At 50.7% G+C, this 13,421-nt stretch overlaps 1 protein-coding gene across 4 annotated transcripts in view; it reads right to left on the bottom strand.

The window, feature by feature from the left end:
- Positions 1-13,421, bottom strand: part of auts2a (activator of transcription and developmental regulator AUTS2 a) — a 285,759-nt gene that overhangs the window by 6,095 nt on the left and 266,243 nt on the right. For 3 of the 4 annotated variants that reach the window (XM_068600362.1, XM_068600364.1, XM_068600363.1), the window contains 4 exons: positions 5,021-5,579; positions 3,423-3,721; positions 2,005-2,249; positions 869-913 (listed from right to left, as the gene is read on the bottom strand). In XM_068600362.1, coding sequence (XP_068456463.1) covers positions 869-913; positions 2,005-2,249; positions 3,423-3,721; positions 5,021-5,579 — 1,148 coding nt within the window. The remainder of the gene's footprint in view (positions 1-868; positions 914-2,004; positions 2,250-3,422; positions 3,722-5,020; positions 5,580-13,421) is intronic. The other variant, XM_068600365.1, reaches the window with a different exon arrangement.

Raw genomic sequence — 13,421 nt, 5'->3', positions numbered from 1 at the left:
GCAAAAAGCAACGTAAATCAAACAAGTGCTCAAGGCTTCCATTAAACCACCGCGAGGAGGAACAGACAGGTAATCAACCAGCATCACGATCACTTCTCCCGTCAATCAGATGAACATTTAGTGGAAGTGGAGAACGTTTTTCATGTCTCTGAACTTGCATCGCTTTAATCATGGATGGTGCAACAGAATTATTTAAACTGGGGTTGCCAGGATGAGTTATTATTAGAAGCGCTTGAGGAGATGCAGCGAGGTCTTTCAATGCAACTTGTTTCTCCTGGTGCATCGCGTTTTAAGATGTCGGTATGTTTTACAGAGAGGGAATGGCTTCAGGGTGTTTGCTGCTATTAGAATAACAGCGAGGAAATCCTAAAAATCCAAAATGGAGCATTTACAAAGGAAGTAACAACATTCTGCAGCATCTATTTAACCTGAGGGTTGGTCGGAATAGAAATGCACATTTTTCCTGATATTAAAATCTTCTTTAAAGCTCAGGTTGATAGGAGCGGGGTCCAATGTATACAAACAGTCCCCTTCAGTGAGAGATAATCATGAGCAAGCTACTGCTGTTAGCAGGTTAATGACGAGTAGGAGGCACCTCTGTAATGTAGCAACTGTCTCTTTCTGTTCTCATTTCTAAGCACAACAGTTTTACCGTTGCAGACATATCACATCTTGTGCCACAAAATCTAAGAATCCAGCATTTTTTTAATAACCACAACATTTGTTGGGGCTGAAGTGTGATCCAGCTGGCATATGCGTACAGTGTGCATCAAGACGAGGATGGATCGCATGGAAACCAGACATCTGACACACACACAGAGCTCAAACACCAACTTGCATGGGCTGAAATGGCCAGCAAGGAACTCACGCTGTGTCTGTAGAAAGGGTCCACTTTTGTTGGGAATTTTTCAAACTGTAGGAGAAATGAAACAGAGTTTCAGTACAACGTTGCAGGGAAACAACATTGACCTCTTACATTCATTTTAGGCCGACGCAAAATGCACCACAAAGTGTATTTTCGGAGTAAAAACATACTTAGAGAAGGACATTATGATTAAAAAACACGAAAATGTCGACTGAGATTCAAAGTTTAGCAGCTTCCCGAACCCGGCGTGTTTTCATCCGGCCCTCTTCCTCATGGTGTCAGGACCTTTTTGTGGGTTCTGTGTCTCATCTGGTCTCCTTTTAGTGCTGCAGCGAAGGCTCAGGGCGAACATTTCCCCAGTCAAGACTAAACACTGCAGCCATAAAGAGCCTTTTTATGGCCTCATTAGCTGTCAGAGGCCTCGCCATGCTGCCTTTGAGGTATCATCAGAGCCAAGGGAACCCTCTACGGGCCAGACAGTTATGAATGTGTGTGTGTGTGTGTGTGTGTGTTTGTGTGAGTTTTAGGTCCAGCCGCCCATTGCCTGTGGTCTCCCCCCAACAAGCGGTGGGGCTCTTAATGCAAGACATTTGCCAGTAATGAAAACCCCCAAACGGGACCAAATGATGTCATTAAATTCAGAATGAATTAAGTGTATTATGCTCTGAAAGCTGGCTCTGAAGTTAACATGCTCCGGGCGAGTTATTGCCAATTTAGAAAATAACGGCGACTCAAGTCTGGAGTCGTAGAGCATGCCAGAGAAAACACTAGAACGGCTTTCTGGGAAAAATAAAGGCATGATTATAGTGCGGACTGACACACATGGTCATCATTGAAAGGCAGCCACAGAAACCCGCAGGCTGCAGCGCGCTGCTCACACACACACACACACACACACACACACACACACACACACACACACACACACACACACACACACACACACACACACACACACACACACACACACACACACACACGTCTGATTGTATCAAGTCTTCACTCTCAACACCACAAAGTAAAAACTCCTCCACACATGTAAAACTCGTTAAAAGAAGGCACATGCAGACATTTAGTATACAGTGATTGACCCCCCCCCCCCCCGACCCCAGACAGGTGTGTGTTCTACTTATCCTCACATTTCTGGCAGGGGTACGCACCATGGGCGGTGCCGGGGTGGGCATGATGGCGTGGGGGAAGGGCGTGAAGGTGTGCTGGTGTGTGTGCTGGTGGGTGTGTTGGTGCTGATGCTGGTGCTGGTGCTGATGCTGGTGCTGGTGGAACTCGGTGCGCAGGTAAGGGGGAGGGCCCAGCGAGGCGCCACGGTCGGCGTTCTGGGAGGCCAGGAAACGGGTGTTGAGCTCCTGGCGTAGAAGTTCTTGCTCTGGAGAAGGAAGGAGGGAGGATTAGGACTGGGTTAAGGCCACGTTCAAGTTGTCTGAGCCAGGCTGTCAAGACAAACGTATAACACCACTTGTTGTTTAACTACAGTGTAATTGCAGTATTTCTAACTTCGCTGCGTCCCTCAGAGGGCCCCCGGCTCCAATGTCAGAGCCGCGTATGTCATCGAAAAAAAGGAAGCGATGTCTGTGATTATCAGCTTGTCATTTTAAATGTAAGCGAGGCCCGAGATGATTAGAAGTGTCTTACTGCTGGAACTGTCAAACGCTGTGATTTGATACACCACGGCCCTCTGAGACAACAACATCTGTTGTTCTAATAACCTCAGCGCGGCCCGTGGAGGAGGAATGGATTTCAAGTAATCGCTGGCTTTTCTTCTAAACTCAACAAACCGTGCCTTGAGAGGTTGTGTGCGCTCCGGGGTAACCTTATCCTTCCTATTCCACGGTGACTCACCGCCATATTTATTTTGCATTCATTTCAAGCTTTATTGGGGCTGGCGAGCGGGGGGTGGAATTTTCTCTTCATGAAAATTTCATTAGTATCTTTTGAACGAAATCCAGCGTGCGCCGTTCCGTATTGACCGAATTGATTTCTTTGCACATGAACGCTGTGTTCAAGGTGAAAATGGAGGTTCTGGGATCATTGTTAAAAGGTGAGCCAACCCCCCCCCCCCCCCCACCTCCACCCCGCCTTTTACTCTCCCCACACTGACCCTGACATTTAGCTTGACGGCACCGTGTGGAAATGTGCACAGGGTCTGTAATCGCTTTTGCAATGTGTCCTGACCTGCTGGTGGATATTACTGGGGTGTAGAGAGTCGATCAATCACCGCATGACAGAAAGAGTGTGAGCTGTCCACACGACTATAAACACACACAACCGCTGGCGTGGAGCGCGCTGCCAGGGAGCGGACTCGGTGGCTTGTTCCTTTAAATAATTACCGGGGTAACATTCAACGCATCTCTGCATCTTAAACGTTCCTTCTATATACTTCTCATGTGTCTCGGCCGTCCAGGCAACCTGATGCAACAACGGGCTAAAATAAGAGTCTGCTTTATGTTGTCGTTTTTTTTTTGTCAGCTAAATGTGCAATCCTCTGCCACGCCGCTTGGGGGCGATGTGGGGATGCTTGGAAGCAGCTTGTGTTATTTACCTGAGTAGGCACTCCCAGCAGCAGGATGTCCGGGTGCTGGCAGGCTGCTAGACGTAAGTGGTGGTGGTGGAGGCAAGGCGGCTGGAGGAGCGAACATATTGGGGTGATGTGGGTGCGGCGAGGACTGCAAGGCAGGGGGGAAGCTGTGGGGGGTGCTCTGGTTAGCCGCCAAGGGCAGCGGGAAGGCGGAGGCTGCTGCCGCCGCCGCCGCAGGAGGAGGCGGGTGATGGGGGAGGTGCAAAGTGGGAGCTGGGGGCCCGTGGGGCTTGGTGCCCGGGGTGCTGCTCCTGCTGCTGCTGCTGCAAAGAGAGATAAAGAAGAGAAAAGATGGAGAAAGGAGCTCGGGTAAGCCAGGCGCGATCACTCAAAATTAACACTTGTTCCTCCTCATCCCCTCAACTCCATCTGCTTCGACGCTCAATTCCCAGCACAGTTTTTTTTTTCCGCACCTCAACTGTCCCCCGTTTACAAACGCCTCCCTGCTTCTTTTCTCGCGCTTCACAGAATCCCGGGGCAAACACGATCCGTGAAAACACCACATTCACAGACACCCTCCATGCAAATGAACCACCGCTGGCACGCATAAACGAACGTGCATCTGTCTGTGAACGGCTTCTGTTGAGGCACTTCCTTCCAGAGCCAGGTAGGGAAAACATGTGCATCGGAAATGGGATGAGAGGGGGGAGAGGACGTGTGTGCGAGTGTAAGCAAACAGTCTTTTGTAGCGTGTGTGGGTTTTCCCCCCCGGGGGCAGCCGCAGAGCTCGCGTCTGCACAGCGCCAAGCCGAAAAGCTCCTTCGCAGCGCCCGCTCTCCGCTGTGGGCCCCGGCCGGGATTACTCACAGCGGGTGCCAGGCCCTGTTGGTGCACTGGCAGGGCCTGGCACAGGGAGAGGGAGGCAAAGCCAAATCCTGAGAGCCTGTGAGGCAGAGCTGTTGTTGGGACTGAGTGGATTCTGAAGGAGTCTTAAATTAATGGAAAGAGCTTCATAGGGCTCAGTGCCTCTCAACAGACAGACGACCGGCTAGCTCGACTGTCATCGTTGTTATTATACGAGTAAAGACTGTGATCATGGTGCATTTTGAACATACAATGTGGAATACTGCCGAGTACTCTTTAAAACTTCCAGAAATCTGAAGTATTATATATTTTTCCATAAAGAATATGACCACTTTTAGCTCATTTTCCCCCTGCAATCATGCACAATAATACAAGTCAAGGTTGCACTAAGATATTGCACATACAGCCTGTATAATGGGGGGCGGCGGCTGAAATGTATACAGCCCCAGTGACGATGTGGGTGGCTAATAAATCACAGGCCCTCAGGGTGCAGTATGGCCCTTTTAGTCCGTTGTTAATAATCAGTGCTCCTGTTTGGCTCAGGGAACTTCAAGCTCTCCCTGATAGCAATTTACATACTGATCGGGCATCACGCGTACTTCCAGCTCAAGAGGTATTCTAGTATTTTCAAGTGTACGTGAATATGGAGGTTTTTTGCCGGCACACAAATTTCTGCATCAGAGCGCATGAGGACATGAGAGACGTGAGTGTGTTTTTACAACGCGGCGAGGTGCGAGGTTGTCGGCTGTCGGCCTTACCTGTGACCGTTGAGGCTGAGGCCGTTGTAGGCAGAAAGGGGCCGGGGGTGGCAGCGCGATGGGGGCCGGTGGGGCCCGGCCTGGCTGGGGTGCTGCAGGTGAGGGTGATGGGTGGGTAGAGCGGGCGATGGCGGGTGCGGGTGGAGGCCGGGCGTCGGCGGAGGCCGGGGGTGGGACGGCGGCTCCGGCTGGTGCTGCGGCCGGGGAGGGGGAGGCGGCGAGGGCCCTTGGCCCTGGGCGAGAGGCAGGGCTGCGGGCGTCTGAGGCCTGGGGAGAGCCTCTGAGCGTAGGGGCGGGTGTTTGGAGGCCGGGACCTGGGCGGGGCCGTTTATCTGGGTCCGTTTGGGGGACGGGGGCAGGGGGACGGACGGCAGGGGCAGGGGGAGGGCTGGCGGTGGCGGAGGCTGACTCGGGGTGCTGGACGCAGGGGGTTGGGGGTCCCTGCAGGTCTCCTGGCTCCTCTCCTGACTGCGCTCTAGGCCTGACACCTGGAGGAGGGCCGGCCCGTGAGGCTCCTGGCTGCCATTGGTGGAGAGCACATGGACGCCAAAATCTGGAACTGTGTAAAACAGAAAGAGAAGAAAAAAGAGAATATCTTTAGTGTCAAAGCTGGTGGTCCATTCTACACGCAATTGTACACGATTGTGGCTTTCAGTGAACATACACCAAGCAGAGATGCTCAGCTCTGTGTGCAGAAACATCCCCAGCCCTCATCCCCAACCAAAGGTTATGTGTGTGTGCGTGTGTGTGAGCGAGCTTCAGGCCTTTTATAGATCCTGGTCGTTCTAACCTCCATCGCTCCTGCCGTGCCGAGTGTGTGCGCTTTGAGCTGACAAACTGACACACATCTTTTCCTCCTCCTCCTCCTCCTCCTCCTCCTCTTCCTCCCACCGACACACCCTTTCTGGGGTTTGCAGCTGTGCCAGCACAAGCACCAATTCCTGAGCCCTTTCATGCAGCCTTTAACACCGTCCCTGGGGACAAACTACACAGCTGAAATGTGTTTTTCTTGTTCAGGCTGAATCAGTTTATATCGTACACAAAACAACGTCACCTTCATTTCAAGGTTCTGGCTTTTTTCTCTCTTTATTTCCGCCCCGCCTGGATGAAAGAACTTCCATTTGCCGGACAAATTAAATGTATTCTGGTCCGATTTGTTCACGAGGCTTCAGCATGTGCCTCCCACTGACGGGCGCAGCTGAGATCTATTGTGTAGAGAAACAATCTGTGGCAGACTCATTCAAACCGCATACAGGTTGGCATAGCAGATACTTCAAACCTGACTTTCACTCTTTCACTTCTCCCCAAGAAGAAGTCACGTTATCCAAATAAAAACCACACAATAATTCTTCAGGAATAATTATCTTTTGAAACACTGGTGTTTTTTCCGTTATCAATGCAAACAGGCTTGAGAGGGATGACTGCTTTATTATATTGCCCATTAAAGAACGCCGCGGGATAAGAACGCTGCACGCTTTAATTCACCTCACCATGCAGCATGAAGGATGGCTGAGCAGTTAGCTTTCCATCTGACAAGGTGAGCAGACATTTTATGGACTTTCAGTAATTGCCAAAAACAGCAATTATCTGCTATTAGAAGTCCTGTTGGGCTCCATTAAGAACAAAGTGTGAATTAATCCAGAATGAATGAATAATAACGGCTGCACAATGTTGAAGTCGCACAGAACAATAGCTAATAAGCTCCGTCCAGGGTCTTTCTCAGCAGGGACCTTCTCCTCCAGAACAAAGTGCTCAGACGTCAGCAGTCAGCTCAGCTGCTCCCGAGGGAAAGAGGCTCATGGGGGATGACAGTGCATACATAAACTGTAATTAACTCTCCCGAAGCCTCAGGGGAGTTTAGGGGCAAGAGCGAGGGCTCCTCCTCCTCATCCTCCTCCCCTCAGGAAAGCCTGTTAAATCCTTTTACCTGCCAAAGAGGTGGAGATGGGACCCGGTTCTCCTGGGCTGCACTCAGGAGCTGCAGCCTGTCACAGCGGGCTGCCATCTCCCTGACACACGACTCCCTCCGGACCGACCCCACCGGGAGCAGGCTGAGCTAACGGGGCCCTGCCAGAACCGTGACCATTAGCATCACAATGCAGAGCGAGGCATTAGCGGTTCCCCCGGCGCATGTGGTATCGTAGTTTAGGGTCGGAGGAGGCAATTCCTCGTGGAAAATTGCAATCAATATCTACAATAACAGCTATTGAGTCCTGCTCTGAGTGGAGAGCTTACGGGGACATCTGCCAGCCTGCCCAGAGACAAAAGGCACACTTTGGCAGGTTGAAGTGTTTTTGTAATGGTCGACTTTGGACAAGCACAAATAAGAGGCGTCCCCTCGTAAGGCAGGGAGGCGGCGGTTTTCTATGCTAACTAATCCTCAGGGAGAAAGCATATCTCTTCTTTGGCAGTCCGCACACAAAACACATCCCCGGACAGGAAAGCCCAGCAGCCCTTAAATCCATCCCCCTCACCCCTTGTCAATCTTCTCCACTTACAAATGCTATTACCGGTCAAGAGAGACTGCTTCTTGCAAACAACTTCACCGCAGCAGACGGGGAGAGGGGAAAATTCCCACTTCTCAAGTCTCCCGATGCACCTCTCGGTCCCCGAGGTCCGCGGCTTGTTTTGAGAATGTGCTAACACGCTAAAAAAAAAAAGGAAGGGGGTGTCTATTCTGGTCATAATGAAGACTCCAGGGCCGGGCGGAGCTGGGAAGGAGAGAAGAGGAGCGTCTGCCAGCCTCCCTCCCGCGAGGGTTCATTTGTCAGTCTTCTTCATCCCTGGAAACAAATAAGCTCAATTCCCGCTTGGGTTGCTCAAAATGCAGAGCCCTGCTGTTTCTCAACGTTTCAGTAGCATTGCGGGCCGCTAACTAGTGCGGCGCTCCGCGCTGGAGCGTTGCAGCGGAGAATGAGGCCGGAAAAAGCTAGAGGCCGGATTTAGGAGGTGAAGGGGGTACGGCGGGGCTTTGTGAGGGTCAGCTGTGTGTGTGTGTGCGCAGGAAAGCCATTCATTAAGGCTGGATGTCAGGGGACCCAGCGAGGGGCTTAGGGGGATAACTCATTATCCCGGCTGAGCCATCTCCTTCTGTTCACACACACAAACACCACGACTCCTGATTCGTATCTCCCCATGTGGTGAAAGCTACACTGCAGCATGTAATCATCAGACGGGCTACAACTCCGATCTGGTATAATGTGATAACATGAAAATACCGCAACCAATAACACAGTATGAAGAATGTCGAAGACATCTTTTTGCAAAAAACTGCCACAAGCCACAAGTTCCCTTTCAACTCCCCTTCGTCGTTACCGTCCTGCACTGGCCCACAGCTCATTAGCGCCATGAAGCTGTATTTAGTGTTTGCATTTTTTTTTAATGTGCTGCTAATATCACGTTGAGCCTGCAGGGTTAATAGGCCTGTGTATTGGTTGGTTAACGGTCCTTCACATTTGCATTAGTACGGCCGTGCCCGAGACAAACGGCGCAAATCTTTGCACGGCGTTAAGATTAACCGAGGGAGTGAGAGGAGGCCTGGCAACGTGAGATGCACAACATTAGGAAGTTTAATATGGTGTCAGGTCATTACTGCAGGACATGAGGGGATTTATTTAGCACACTATATTTCATCGTCTTCCCTGGATACAGCCTGGCCCCATATAAATGATTAACAAACATGCGCCAACAACATCATCTTTTTAAAGGCTCGACTAGCAGGCCGCCACCTGCCCTTTTAAAAAATACATTAGCGTCCAACGAGCGCCAAAACCACTTTGCTAATCTCCCTCATGTGTGTGGGTGGATGTGACAGCCTGCACCCGGAGACATCTTGACAAATTGATGGCTGTTGAGACCTCTGCGGCATCCCAAGCCTCCGGCCCTTGCCGTCACCCCCTTCCGTCTCATCTTCCTCGAAATAGCGCCTCGGCGCATTCTGAACCCTCGCACTCATTTATGGGATTTCATCCGGGCAGGGGTCGCATAGCTTCAATCACACAAAACCAACAACCTAACACATAGCAGGAGCCGCGAGACTGACAGCTGAGCCGAGGTGAAAACGCAGAGAGGGCCGAGCTCTGAAAATGCGCCGATGCCAGAGCCTCCGAGGCGAGGCCGCCGTCTGGCCCAACTAGCAGAAAACAGCGCTAATCAAAGCCAGACATGCTGAGCAGCAGGAGATGGAAGTAGCAGCCTGGCCTCAGTTTCTCACTTTATTCACCTTTCTAATGAGGAACACTGCAGTGGTGGGAGGAGCGTTCAGATTCTTTACTGGAGTAAAAAAAAAACTAGTAACCACACTGTGAGTTCAAGTACAAATACACCAAACTGTGCTCACTTGAATGCGTGTACTTTGGGTTGCAGCAGTACACAAATACTTTCATCAAAACTGTGGTTTGCCTTGAGATGAGTCCAACTTAAGGTTTGTTATGTTCCAACACATCGTAACCTTCGTGTTATTAAACTAAAGAGTCATAAGTAGAAGGCAGAGCTGTGCTGGAGGCTGCGACAGCTGTGCAGTTGTTGAGCGCATCCAGGAAACAGGTGCTAACAGGGAGGGAGGAGCCGGTCTGGAGGGAGGGCAGCCTGCTCTGCGTTATGGACTCAGGGGCCATGATGCAATGCTAGGTAACCTCTGGGTGCTGACTGCCGGTCTGTCCGGTGCCAGTGTCATGCTGCAACACTCGCTGTCACGACTATCATCAGGTGGGCAACAAGACGTAGAGTCTGCAGCCAACGGCTTGTGAGGCTGTACTTGTGCTCAGCGGTGCTTTGTTGAAAATGCTCACGTCAGCATGCTAACATGCTAATGTTTAGCAGGTGTACTATTTATGGCCGCCATGTATTAATTAGCATTGAACTCAAAGTACAGTTGAGGCTGATGGGGATGTTATTACATGCAGGTATTTGGTCGTGCACAAGTCGTAGCGTGAATTGCGTGTGAGCTGAATATGGCGCTAGATGAGAAACCAACGGTAAAGCTACCCTGAGGGGATAAATAAATATATATATATATATATATATATATATATATATATATATATATATATATATATACCCAGAGCTGTCTGTCACAACTGACAGAGACCTTCCAAGTTGCACTTTTTCACTGTCGCCCCTGAAACTCTTTTTCCTCCATCTCCATCTAGTATTCTCCCTCCTGCTCCCTGTAGTGCGGCAGTAAGCAGAATAATGCCCAAACCTCTCACGGATCACATCGCTCTTGCAACAGTTTTACCACACTCCAGCCGACACAATGCACCGAGACGCCGGTGAATCCCAACAAACTGATTCATTTGGTCCAGAGACATTGTGTTTTTAAACCTGTGCGGGCCGCTGAGGCTGGATTTGCAGCAGGTAAACGACGGCGAGGAGCCTCTTTCCTCTGCACACATCACCAGCCTGCTTCGCCTCAGAAAGCAGATAAAACACACACGGGGAGACAGACTGTTTGCTCAAGTTGAATCAATTAAAATGCACACTGTGCTGAACAAGGATTTGTGGCCCTCATTGAAAATCCCATCTCGCATTGGTATGTCTCAGTAAACATTAATTACAATCAGGATCTCCCTCTGTGCTGGGCTTTCAGAAGCTAGTGGAAGAAAAATCTCCCTCAAAAATATTCACAGTCCCCAGTTATGCAGACTGTTTTCAAAGACAATTTGCCTCAGGGCTTAGTCTGGAAACCATTTAGTCCCCGACTAAAACAAGAGAAGGAAAACACAGCGATCGCGGCCCTCTTATATCTCCATATTTTGCCTGACAACAAAATTAGAGTTGTAATTGAGCAGCGAGTGTTGACAGTGGTCTGACCTCAGTAGTGGTTTAGACAGCATATGCTCCCTAAAGAGCTCCTCGCTGAGGGACCGGGCTGCTTATTTGTTCTCAATGGAGCCTGCAGTCGCATTAATGGCAGACATCTTTAACAGATCTTCCTCCCACACGGAGGAGAACAATAAACAGCAGGCCGCTCGCTCGCACATGCTCATGAAAGACCCATTGAGCCAACCTATAACAGTGTCTTTCCTTTTTCTTGACATGTGTTTTCTGTCTTTACAGTAACTTGCCAGATTATTAGATACAACGACACCCTGTGATGAATGCGGTCCAATACAATAGCCCTATTAATGAAAACTACCCGGGTTTAAACCTGCAGTGCCCACACACTCGGGAGTCTGTCTTTCTCCAGCGTTTCTCTCCCCGCTCTGGGAGCTCAGCGGTATACCCTGGAGTTCATATTAGTGGATGACATCTGAGCTCAACTCCCACATCTGTGGGATGGGAAGGTGAGCCCAGATGTTCTAATATTCCTCCCTGGTGCTTAAAGCAAGCACCGTCCATCTGCAGAGGCTTTACATGAAATGGTTGATTCCTATTTTGCCCGCCTTGCTAAAAAAAAGCTCCACGCAAATGCCTACAGATGTAATGTTTATGAGTAGAAGAGCTGAGACTTGCACTTTGGTCTGATATCAGTTCACGGAGAAGTTAAAACCTTGTGTCGGTAACCTCAGCCGGGGAAGCTTTCTCCCTGATCTCATAGCCAAAGCCTCCAGAGAATCCCCAGTCTATTAGCTCCTTATCCCTCCCTTCTTCAGGCCTGCAGACTTTAACAGCATTAGCTGCTCTAAGAGCAGTAACGCCACACTCTGTGATACCCTCTTAGGTCTCCTGACTGTCAGAGCACCTCACAGCAATGAGTTCACAGCTCACAGGCATGCATGTTGGACATGGCCCAGATGGGAGCTCGGGGCGCTGGGGCCTGACAATGATGGACGCTCCCTCGCTGGCCCTCCCAGACTCTCCGTCATGTCAGCAGCTCTCTTAAGCTCGAGCCCAGAGGGGTGTTGGGTTACACAGTCTGGACATCCTGCCGTGTGGAGGGTCTTGGACTGGAGCTGTTTTATTAGTGCTAGACTCCCGGGGGGTGGCCGGGGAAGGGGGAGTGGGAAGCCAAACAGAACTAAAGACGGGGTTGGGGGTTAGGTGAGCGAGGCCAACTATTCTGGCTGCGGGAGCGTGACATGTGTAAGAACACCGCTGCGTGCCGATATCCCCTCAGTAACACAAACCGCTGCCTTAACAAGCGCTGATTGAGCAAAAGGCCAAAAGCAGGCGGGAGGCGGGGCGGGCGAGGGCTGTTAAGCCGCCCCTTTAAACATCTATATTTCATGCCTGTCTCGCTTGGTTTATGAATTTTGTATCACGAGCTGGAAAGTCAAAGCAAGTGCGTATGAAAATGTAAATAGTGTGTGTATGGACTGTGATGTCATGGAGTGCGCGGTTAACCGAGACATAAACCCCCGACTCTCTCCTGAGATGTGACGGTGATCCTCTGTGAAATGGTAGCAATCGGGGGGTAATTGGGCTTAGGACGCCGCTGATTGTTCTGAGCTCTTTTGACAGATGCAACGCCACAGAGGAGCGGCTGCCAGACCGCTGGGCACAAGCACTTACGCATGGTTACAGTACGGCACGGAGCGCGACCTACCTTCGCTCGTATCCATCCGTGCTCCATTCATACTCTGTGTGGTAGAGCCAGTGTGCACTGTCTCCTCTCTGGTCATAATGAAGCCATTTACTAACGGGGAGCTGCAGCGACGGCACTCTTCCACCCACGGAGGCTCCGATTACAGCTGCTCCTGTAATGGCTCTTAACTGGTTTGCTCTCACCCCACCAGCATGTGGAAAATCTGTTGCCTGAGACAGCTCCTGACGCCCTAAATGTTTGAACACCTTCCCCCTGACACTGCCGCCGCCCCCCACCAAAAACACCACCACCGTCTTCTACGTGCACATGAGGATGTCTGGGTGGGATCAGTGGCAACGGTGTGTCCCATTCCTAGCTCCTCTTTAGAGATCAAATCATATATATATATATATATATATATATATATATATATATATATATATATATATATATATATATATATATCCCTGAGGGTGTGGGGTCAGGCTGGAGGGAACGTAACAGGAGAAGAGCTGGGTCAGGGCCTCGATGACGGGCATGCTGGCACAGGTGGACCGCCAGAAGCGCTGGGCGGAAAGCCGGCCAAGGGGCCAGACTTCTCCTGCCAAGGGCCTGAGCAGGGCAGCCCTCGGGGGACACACTCTCTGCCCGCGGCTGACAGATCCTTTGCGGGTTTGGCTGTCATGCCCGGGCTCACTGAGGCTTTGAAATAACAGCGGCGTGTAATGGGGATCCAGCCAGTGCGCAGCATTTGGTCGGCGCACACCATCACAGCGGTGTCAAACTACACCGAGAGACAAAGGCAGCTGTGGAGCGAGCCCGACCACCTGACCTCAAACATGTCACTTGTATGTAAGCCAGCTGATGGGGCTTCTCACCCGCGACCGATGTCTTTACTGGTGACGAGTGGGAAACGGTAGGTGTTGCTTCTTT

Source organism: Clinocottus analis, unplaced genomic scaffold (genome assembly GCF_023055335.1).
Source record: "Clinocottus analis isolate CAN_PGR_092001 unplaced genomic scaffold, fCliAna1.0.p SCAF_5, whole genome shotgun sequence".
Lineage (NCBI taxonomy): Eukaryota > Metazoa > Chordata > Actinopteri > Perciformes > Cottidae > Clinocottus > Clinocottus analis.
The sequence above is the reverse complement of the archived record's forward strand: the minus strand, read 5'-3'. Positions and strand labels throughout refer to the sequence as shown.